This window comes from Apis florea, unplaced genomic scaffold (assembly GCF_048593485.1).
Source record: "Apis florea isolate Af1SG1 unplaced genomic scaffold, ASM4859348v1 contig_3756_pilon, whole genome shotgun sequence".
Lineage (NCBI taxonomy): Eukaryota > Metazoa > Arthropoda > Insecta > Hymenoptera > Apidae > Apis > Apis florea.
In genome coordinates, this window is record NW_028256838.1 from 364,681 (window position 1) to 375,519 (window position 10,839).

General features: G+C 20.1%; 1 protein-coding gene across 4 annotated transcripts; it reads right to left on the reverse strand.

The window, feature by feature from the left end:
• Positions 1 to 1,355: 1,355 nt before the first annotated feature.
• Positions 1,356 to 9,583, reverse strand: Hrb87F (Heterogeneous nuclear ribonucleoprotein at 87F). Of its 4 annotated transcripts, none has more exons than XM_012492001.2 (7): positions 9,411 to 9,583; positions 7,898 to 8,109; positions 6,955 to 7,267; positions 6,626 to 6,875; positions 6,362 to 6,511; positions 4,294 to 4,453; positions 1,356 to 2,408 (listed from the first exon to the last, which is right to left on the reverse strand). In XM_012492001.2, the coding sequence occupies exons 1-6, from the start codon at positions 9,429 to 9,431 to the stop codon at positions 4,326 to 4,328; spliced, it is 1,074 nt and encodes a 357-aa protein (XP_012347455.1). In that variant the 5' UTR covers positions 9,432 to 9,583; the 3' UTR covers positions 1,356 to 2,408; positions 4,294 to 4,325. The 4 variants fall into 4 exon arrangements, with proteins under 4 accessions (XP_012347455.1, XP_012347456.1, XP_003697603.1 ...); XM_012492002.2 differs by having other exon boundaries at positions 6,632 to 6,875; positions 9,411 to 9,578; XM_003697555.3 differs by having other exon boundaries at positions 6,293 to 6,511; positions 6,632 to 6,875; positions 9,411 to 9,578.
• Positions 9,584 to 10,839: the final 1,256 nt, after the last annotated feature.

A 10,839-nucleotide genomic window follows, 5' to 3' on the forward strand; every position in this document is an offset into this window, starting at 1 on the left:
AATCTAATATTCCTACCTGTGGTTGTATAACAGAAGCTAGCAAGAAGCCTAGCAAAGTCTAGCCTTGCTGCGTAGTTCAGAATCCCTTTGTTCTGCTACCTGCCCGTTTTAAGTTTCTTCCTTCATTTTCACTCTTCTAACTTTCGATACTAGATACATGCTAGATAATAAATCTAACTAATAATATTTTTAAATATGAAAATATGTTATGCTCAGAAAGCATAACATACCTATTTAACTGCTTATTTCATTACCTATTAATCAAGTTAAATTTACTATATAATAAAAAAAAAGAATATGTTATTAAACCTAATAAAGAATGTAATTCCAAACTAGGTCAAATGAATGTATATATATTAATATATATTAACTCAAAATTAATTATATAACAAAATTTGAAAATGTATAAAAGTATCAGTGTTGTGCAACATTTGAATAAATACTATCTATGAAAGATATAATATAGTATTATAAAAAGTACGATATTAAAATATAAAGAAACATTATTTGCAAAAATTAATTTTTTATTTTATTATCATTGATTTTTTTTAAATAATAACTGAAAATACTATAAAAATATTAAATATAATATTAAAATATTATTGGTTAAAAAAAAATAATCTTTTAAATATTTAGAAGAAAAGAATTATATATATATATATATGTAATAATTACTTTTAAAAAAATTTATAATGTATTTTAAAATTTTTACTTTTTTAGAAAAATATTAAAGAATTTTTTAATATTGTATTTTATAAACTTTCATAAAACTATTATCTTGGAATAAAATCATTTATTAAATTAAACTTACTTGTAAATAACTCAATATAATAACTTAGAATAAAAATAGATTTTAGATATGTCTATTTATTTTATTAATTTCAATAAAAGTAAGTAATTAAAACTAAGAAATAATAATTTAAAATACATATTTATTGCTACTTTGCACAACACTGATTAAATATTTTATCTTTCTAAGAGGAATATGAAACAAACGAATTTCAAACTAAAGTGTATCTATTAAAAATATATACACTTCTATTTTTTGCTATATTTGATATATGATAACAAAGACACAAATTATTAATGAACTTACAATTAAAAAATGATTATAAAATAATTAATTTCTTAAGTTAATATAAGCTTTTATTAAAAATATTTCATAAATTTTTAATGATATTTAATTATCTTTTATTATGTGAGATAAACAAAATTTTCTTTTAGAAATTTAGGATTATTTTTTCTGATATATATGTAATTTAGAGAAATAGAAGTCTATATATAAAATATAAAATTGAATATATCTTTTCATTCATAGACTCATGTATGTTAAATGTTATAAAAATTACACAAAATTGATCAGAGAGATTTTTTATATGTACAAATTGTTTAATACTGTGAATACATATAAATATAAAGCCCTTAATTGTGCTTTCATTAACTACACAGACAGAAAATACAAGAATGCTTTCTATACATAATATTTGAAATTTTGCATTATTTATATATAATAATCAAATATACCCTTATCTAACTATACTTCCCTATTCCTTTAACTGATACATCTTCTTGTACTTTTTACTTATCCTATGCTATGGACATTTTATTTCGTAAATTAAAAAGTGACGTGGAAGGTTCTGGTCATTTTTATTAACTAACTCTTAAAACATTACAACTTAAATAATTAATTAATCTAGGTAACCTACAAAAATGCTAACTGATATTCGTGTACCTGGTTCTTTTGCAAACTTATTAATTTGATTTTATATTAACATTTTTCTCATGCAATTTCCCTTTAATCCTGAGATGTTTAGTCTATATAAGAACCACCTTGCTTATTATGAAACAAATCATCAACATATCAAAACCTAGATTCTTACATATACCGCTATATTGATGTATTTCATTAAATTAGAGAAACAATCGTGCTCTCCAATATCTAAAATCCTAGATCTGTAGTCACTTTCAAAGATGTTACACAATAATAAGTATAATAAAATGTTACAAAGTTTAATATTTGGATGGCACGGATGTATCCCTAGCCATAGTAACTGAATAATCAAATTAATCCATATCTTTTTTACTAACAATGACGATAATTACACGTTAATAATTGTTTCTTTTTCAGGGGATATTATATGTGTCAAACAATGAGTTCAGACACAATCTAGAAAATTGTGATGCAATATTTTCACATAAATAGTAGAATATAGATATATGCAATAGGTGCTAAATACCAAAAGAAATACAAGTAAAAGCCTCCCTCACTGTGATCTATTAAGATGACGCTTCTCTGTCCTGTATCCTGATTGTCCTGCCTGGTCTTGTCTCTAGCCTTATAGCCCTGCCTGCTCCAATACTAAACAGTACAGAAGTACTGGCGACTAGAAGACAAGTAGTAGGTTCACCTGAGGTTCAAAAGTCATAAATCTATTAGTTAAGATGATTGAAAATACTCAAATTGTAAGAATCTATAGATTTTGAGCTAAAAATTAAATATCATATAATTATTTACTATAATTTACTATCATCTTAAGAATGTTTTCTTAAAACATTTGTTTTTACATGATTGTATATAGTACTATATAATATAATTATTTTTTTAAATTAAATTAATTAAGAATAATGTAACTAAAAAAACAATTCATTGCTCTACTATTGAACATAAAATTTTGCACACTTAAGATATTATAATGAATTATAATAATTAATAAATTATATAGTAAATTAATAATTCCATATAATATTGCAAAGCTATTTTACGTTTTAATTTTTTATCAAGATAAAATGAAAGTCTACAAATAATCAAATCAATACAAAATATGTATATATGTATATAAATATGCATATAAAAAAATTTTAATTAAATATCTGAATACTTAGCAACAAAAAGTTGGTAATATTTAAAATAAGTTATTTGTTATTTCAAATGATTATTTTGAATATATTAATTAGAATATCATAAAAATATGAATTTGGACAAAGAATATTCTTTTTTTTTTCAGTTGATTTCTTTATATTTCTTTTATAATATTTATATTTTTATATATTGTTGTTAATTATTTACTTTTTGATAATGTATAAATAAAATATTTTTGAAAACTTTTTCCTAATTTTATTAGAATAAAAGTATTCAGACATTTTATTTTCTATTATTATTATATTTATACAAAAGCTAATTTTAACTATATTTCATTAAAATTATAATAATATGAACTCTTGTTTGCTAATATGAATGTCAAAATATATTCATGCATTATGTGCACATAATGCTTCGAAATTATAAATATTTACCATAATATTTTTATATAATTGAATTAATATAAAATTTATCTAAAATACTAAAAAAATTTATCTAAAATATTTAAAAAATAGTCAGTTATATTGTCTCTTATATTTTATATATGTAAATTATTTTATGATATCTTATATTCTACATGTATAATTAATATAAAATTAATAATATCAAAATTTTTAAATTATTTTTTAATTATTTCTTAATTGTTTTTAAAAAAAAACACATAAGGAACTTTAAAAATTTTATATATAGATAGATACTTAATTGCATATAAGTAAATTAAATTTTACAAGGACTATAATCATGTTACTATTGCCAATTAATTGATACAATATAATTATATTATTTACTTCATATAATTTAATTAGAAAATATCTTTATAACATAAATAAAAAAAATTTTTTTTATAAAATAAAAGAATAAAAAAAAATATTTATATCCAAAAATTTATAAGTTCATACATTGAACATTAAATATAACAATTATATTATATAATTCTTTTTTTATAATTATGTCAAATATATATATAATTTTTTTTATTTATAAATATTTATATGTATATATGTGTACATATATTACATAATGCATGTGTATATAAAAATAATTATATAAGAGAACTATTGATACAAGTATTTTGTAATACCTGATTAATTTTTCATTTAACTATAATTAATAACCCCATGTGAACAAAATGTCAGTTATTGATTATACCTGATCTATCTATATAATTATAAAAAAAATAAAAGATAATTGATTTTAGAGCTCAATTGAGTTCTGTTCAAAATTATTTAATATGTATATCATAAAAGTAAATTAAATTCCGCATATATTTTACTTATAAAAATAAGTTTTCTTTTTATGTATGATATTATTTCGAATCATATTTATTAACAAATATTTTTCATTTTAAAATATAATTTAAATATAGAGATATATTAAAGAAATATCATTTAATAATATATTCTAAAAAATAATCAGAATAAAATTCTGCTTACCACATGAGGGAAGTAACCAGTGATAATGCATTTTAGTATCTTCTTCCACCTCCACCACCTCCACCCCCCATGTTTCCACCACCAAGAGAACTACCTCCGTATCCTCCTTGATTACCATAACCACCACCACCACCTCCAGAATTTCCACCACCCATAGGACCTGAAAAATGAATCAATAAATTGCAAGGAATTAGTAAAATTGTTTAAAATTATATAAAATACTATAAAATATTACTTCTTTGATGATATTTACATGATGCTTATTATCCTAATAATTAAAGAGATGAAATGTAAACTACGTCTGATATAAACATCTTAATAAATTAGATTACAATATTATTTTATGTACAAAAATTGATTAAACAATATTAAAAGTAATAAGCAATTCATAGTTAATATTTATACTTATTTAAATAAAAAACTGAATAAATGATAATATATATTCAATATCTGTTAAAAAAATTATTTCTACAATAAGATACAAAATACCTTTATAAAATAATAATTTAGTATAATATGAACAAACTGCATTCGAATTGAATACAGAAAATGGACAAAGGCGCTCCTTCTCACTGCAACATCGCGCCTTATGTCTTAGTTATAATTTATATTAAAAGATATTTACTTAATTTTCTTTGTTGTAATATTTTCAAATACTATTAAATCCATTTATAGATTGTTATTATTTATATTAACAATGTAGTTAGTATTAATCTTACTATGCTAATCAGATTAATCATTTCTTAAACGCAATGATATGTGAATTTTACGAGAGAATCACACAAGTGTTGCATATCAATTTCAATAATACTTTACATAAATAGAAAATCAATAAATATTTAATAAATATTTTTATATTAATGTAGATTTCACAAAATATTTAACGAACATTATTCCATGTATAACATGAAAATATCTACAATTTTATAAGCTAATTATATAATAATTAAATTTGTTTATTTTTATTGTATAACTTAATTCCTCATAAATATATTTTCATAGCATAAAATATAATGCAAATCATCAATCATAATTAAAATCGCGTATGTAAAGTATATTCATAAATGTGTAATATCAATGCAGAGTTAATAAGTTTTATAATAACTATAGTTTTATAATAATTTAAATATGATATAAAAGATAAAAGTATATATATATATATATATATATATATATATATATATATATATATATATATATATATTATATCTTTTTTTTGATTTCCTGATTGACATATGAAATATAAAGTTAAAATATTTAATAATTGTTATTTAAAGTTATTATAGATGCAATAGATGAATTATAAATGATATTATACCCAGTTCTAAATTGACATAATATTTGTAAAATATGTTAATATCTTTAGAAAGGGAAAAAAAATGAATATTATTCATTCATAAAAAATAAAAATAAGATTTTTCCATCATTATAATTTATAATTTTTAAAAAATTATTTAAAAATAATTTAAAAATCTTTTTAAATACCTCTTCATTGTAACTTCTTAAAAATAAGAAAAAATATGTAAGTAACATATAAAAAAAGATAATATAAAATTTTGACATTATTTTCTATATTTGAAATAATATTTCAATTTCTTTCAATTTAAATAATATATATGTTATTAAATTGAAAAAAATAATAAAGCCATGAATATTGAAATAAGAAAAAACTTTATAATATTCAAAATATTGAATATCTGCACTAAAAACCAAATATTTGTCAAATACTTTTTAATTCTCTATATGTAAAATTTAACTGAAATTAATATATCACACTTTGTGTGAATACTTAATTAGTAATATAATATAAAATTGTACTAATTATAAAGCTGAACGCTCCTTGTGCAACTTATATCAATATTATATCAATATAAATATATTACATATATTAGAATATGATTAAAACAACATTGCTGTAATAATTAAATATCTAATATCTAAGAATAGTTGCTCAAGGTACGTAACAGACGCGTTGGCTTTTGAGAAGGACAGAAGCAACCTTGTCCACCGAAGGGTGGTAGCCATCTCGAGTCTCCGGACTGTCGGCCACTAGGACCCATATTAATACCATAGGGTGCAGGTCTTCCTCCAGAGTTGAAATTATTCCGTACTGGTCCACCGCCATAGCCCTGCTGGTAACCTCCTCCAAAGTTATCGTTGCTCCAATTTCCACCGCTATTATATCCACCTTGACCTCCTTGGCCTCCCCAGCCACCTCCTTTAAGATAAATTTATTATAAAACTTGCAAAAAGTTAATTACTATAATACATTATTAATTAATATATTAATGTAATACTTAGTAAAATGGGAAAAGTATATCTTTCTGCGAACCTTTACCTTGATTCTGATTTTCCCAAGGACCGTTACCGCCCCAACCTCCTTGATTACCTCCACCATAACCACCCTGATTACCACCATTATTCCAATCTCCACCGCCACCACTTCCTCGTCCTCCCCAATTACCGCCACCCTGATTACCACCACGGGGTCCCCTTCCTACATTTTGTCCTCCTCTGCTACCACCACCTCCACTACCACCACCACCTCCTGATGCAGAAGCCATCTCTGCTTTACTTAAAGCCTACAATGTAAAAATGTGATAAAATCTAAAAAAATTTAGAATTCTATATCTAAAAAAATAATAATAATAGTACTTTTACCTTTTTAACATCTACATGCTTGCCACGTATTTGGTGATTACGTTGCAAACAAATTTTATCTACTGGATCATAATCATCAAATTCAACAAAACCAAAACCACGCTTTTTGCCTGTTTCTTTATCTGTTACAATACTAATCGAATTTATAGTGCCATAACTCTGAAAATATTGTTTAAGATCGTCTTCTTCATGGTCATCTTTTAAACCACCTACAAATAATTTCTTCACTGTTGCACCAGCTTCGGGTCTACCAATTTCTTGTCTAGGAACAGCTCTCTTAGGTTCAACTACACGTCCATCTACTTTGTGTGGTCTATAATTCCAAATAATGAAATATAAAATTATTAATTTCTGTGTGTATATATATATATATATATATATATACATTAATAATTTTAATATTTAGAATACAAATATAACAATATTAAATGATTAATAAATGATTAGAAATATAATAAATATTTATTAATTTTTAATTAATTTAACTATTAATTTTTTTTATATTTTTTCATAAAATTCAAGAATAGTTTTAAATTTATAAATTCTAATTATTTTAAAATTTATTCATATGAAAAACTAATTAATTTATCATTATACAGATTACAAATGATTTATGAACAGTAATATATAATTTAATTGGAGAAGTACTCAATTTAGATCTAACCTAAACTAAATGCTATAATATTTAATAAAATAAATATTACTATTAATTTAATCATAAATGAAGTATGTACTACTAATTAATATAATCAAAATTTAATTTAAATACTTAAATTATAATATTAAAATATCATAAGTATTGTAATTTAAAAACAATTTAAAAATTTTTGTATTAGTGAATTTTTAAAAATATTTTTAAATATTATAAAAAAACAAAAAAATCAATAATTTAGTCCTTATATAAGAAATATGTATAATATATTTATATATATGTATTATATACCTTGCATTTTGAGCATCATCTACCATATGTGCACGTGAATAAGTAATAAATCCAAATCCTCTAGATCGCTTTGTTTTTGGATCTTTCATTACAACTACATCAACAATTTCTCCCCATTTTTCAAAATGTTTCTTTAAAGAATCATCTGTAGTTCTATAATCCAAACCACCAATAAATAATTTTCTAACATGTTCTGGTTCATTTTTACCATCCTAAAACATGAAATCATTATTAAAATTAAAGAATTAAATGAAAATTTCAATTGTTTATTAATCATTTTTTAATCAATATTTTGATTAATTATTAATAATCATTAATAAATTATTGTATTTATTTATAAAAAATTTTGTTTCTTAAAAATATTATAATATAAAGAATAAGAGATATTTTTATTGAAAATCACTTAAATTTTAAAATATAAATATTATATATATAAAATTTTGTTTTTAAAAGAATAATATTTTTAAATAAAAGAATATATGAAAGTATTATATATATAAATAACTTATAAGATAATTATAAAATAAAATATTTATATTTAAATCTTTACATTTTCTTTATTTATACCATAAAATCTATATTATTATATATTTAAAATCACTTGTATTTTGTTAAAAAATAAAGTTATTATTTGAAATTGATATAGATTTCAAAAAATTTAATTTCAATAAATTAAATATTAAATAATTATATTAAATGTATTACTATATAAATTATATATATAATTATATATATATGTAATTATATATACATAAATTACTATATAACTTATTACATATTAGTTATAAACATTTTAAAATAGTTAAATTCGATTTTCTTAATTTCATAACATTTTTTTTTATGAAACATTATGTATATTATTAACTATTAATTATTATTCGATACAATTATTTTTCTAAATGATTATGTATTTATAAATGTTCTAAATACTAGATTAGAAATAATAGACAACTATAAAACAAATAAATAAAAATTACAATATAATTTATATATAATAATAATAATATAATAAATATTAAAAAATATTTTCAATATAATAATATAATTAAAAATATAAAAATATAATTTATAAGATTGAAGAATTCAAATTAAAATATCTTAAATGGCGTAGCGTCGGGGTACGCCATGATGAAAGAAAACTACAAAAATGTATATCTGTATATTATCTACTTAAAATTAATAAAACCACATATATTTATTTAAATTTAGAGTATTCTTGATATTTACTTTATTTTTTTTATATTATTATTATTCACACAGTTTATTTATTCATAGTAAATCATAAAAACTCTTCATAAAAAAAAAAATAAATTATATACATATAAAATACTGAGTAAAAAGATCTTAAATAATAAATGATAATGATAATTATTAAATATTTCATAATATTCATATAAATAGAGTAAAATAGAAATTAATTGAGACGAGATATATTCCTATTTTTATATATATTATTTTCAAGTGTAACAAAATATATTTAAATTGTTAATTAAATTATAGATTCTGTACTTACATCATGCTCCATTTTAACCATTTTGGATAATTTTAAAGGGTCAAATACCCTTTACTACAGAATATACAAAGAATCTCACTAAACTAGTATTCAAGAAATGGAGATCGCGCACGTCGGTCAATCGATACTGTTCCTTCCAAATGCCTATGTGAACCCCAAATGCGCAACTACCATATAAATATTTCAGGCATGCGCAGCTTTTATATTACTTATTAATTTATTATCTTTTTAAGAATTTTTCAGAATATTAGGATTAAATATTATCTAAAAAAATTTTATATATTGCCTAATATATATTTTAATATATTTTAATTGTTTATAAAGAATAAAATTTAAGTATCATTATTATTCAATATATTCTTCCATATAAACAATAAATATGTTATATTAATAAATTGATTATTTAATATCATATTTATATATTATCTATATTTATATATATAAATAATACATTTATAGTTATACAATGCGTCTATTTTTATAAATATAATGAAATAAATATTGTATTTATACAGCGCCGGAAATGTCAATCGTCATTAAAATAAACTACCTATGTATACATGAAATGCAGTTATAATAATACATGAAACATTTTCATATTTTATTATAAATAAAATTAGTTCACAAACTATGTACAATATAATTTTTTCTTAAGACTTTTTAAAAATTTACTATATTGCGAATTATAAATAATATTAAATGCAAATACAAATATATAGTATAAAAAATGCAAATTACAAATATATAGTATAAAAAAAATCAAGTAATATTTTTTATTTACGAAGATAATGATAAATAAAAAAAAATAAATATGATTAATATTATTATGTATATTGATATATATTGAATATTCTTTTTTGAAATTTCATCATAAATTTTAAGGTTATTATATATATTATATTAATGTATAAACTTTAACTATTCAACTATTATAACATTGTATTGATAAAAACGAAATTCATTATTGCATTCTTATTATTATAATTTCATACATCAATGAATCCATTAAAACGAATAATATTCTATTAGAAATAAAAATATATATGCTATATATTTAAAAAAAATAGTTTTGCATATATTTTTTCTACATCCTAAAAATAACATTCAAATTAATGATATTATGATATATATATCATATATTATACAATACAATATTTAAAATACAATCTAATATTTTTTATAAAGTAAAATCATTTTTCATTTCATAAAATTTTATTCTACTAAAAATAATTTGCAGATTTTATATTATAATTTGAAATTATATATAATAAATAAAAGAATAAGAATTTATTTTTTCTAATATATATATATATATTGTGTGCACATTTATTTTTAATTCATTACTTCTATGTCATTTGTTGAAAAATATAATATTTATGTATAAATTATAATAAAATTAGTTAAATAAATAAAAAAAAATAAGCATAGA

What these genes read in the sequence shown, in the direction of transcription:
- Hrb87F (XM_012491998.2), bottom strand. Translation starts at nt 9,431, where the DNA reads ATGGTTAAAATGGAGCATGAT. An exon ending in AGCATGTAGATGTTAAAAAG is followed by an intron (nt 6,876 to 6,954) that starts GTAAAAGTACTA and finishes TTTACATTGTAG; the next exon opens with GCTTTAAGTAAAGCAGAGAT. An exon ending in AAATCAGAATCAAGGTAAAG is followed by an intron (nt 6,512 to 6,625) that starts GTTCGCAGAAAG and finishes TTTATCTTAAAG; the next exon opens with GAGGTGGCTGGGGAGGCCAA.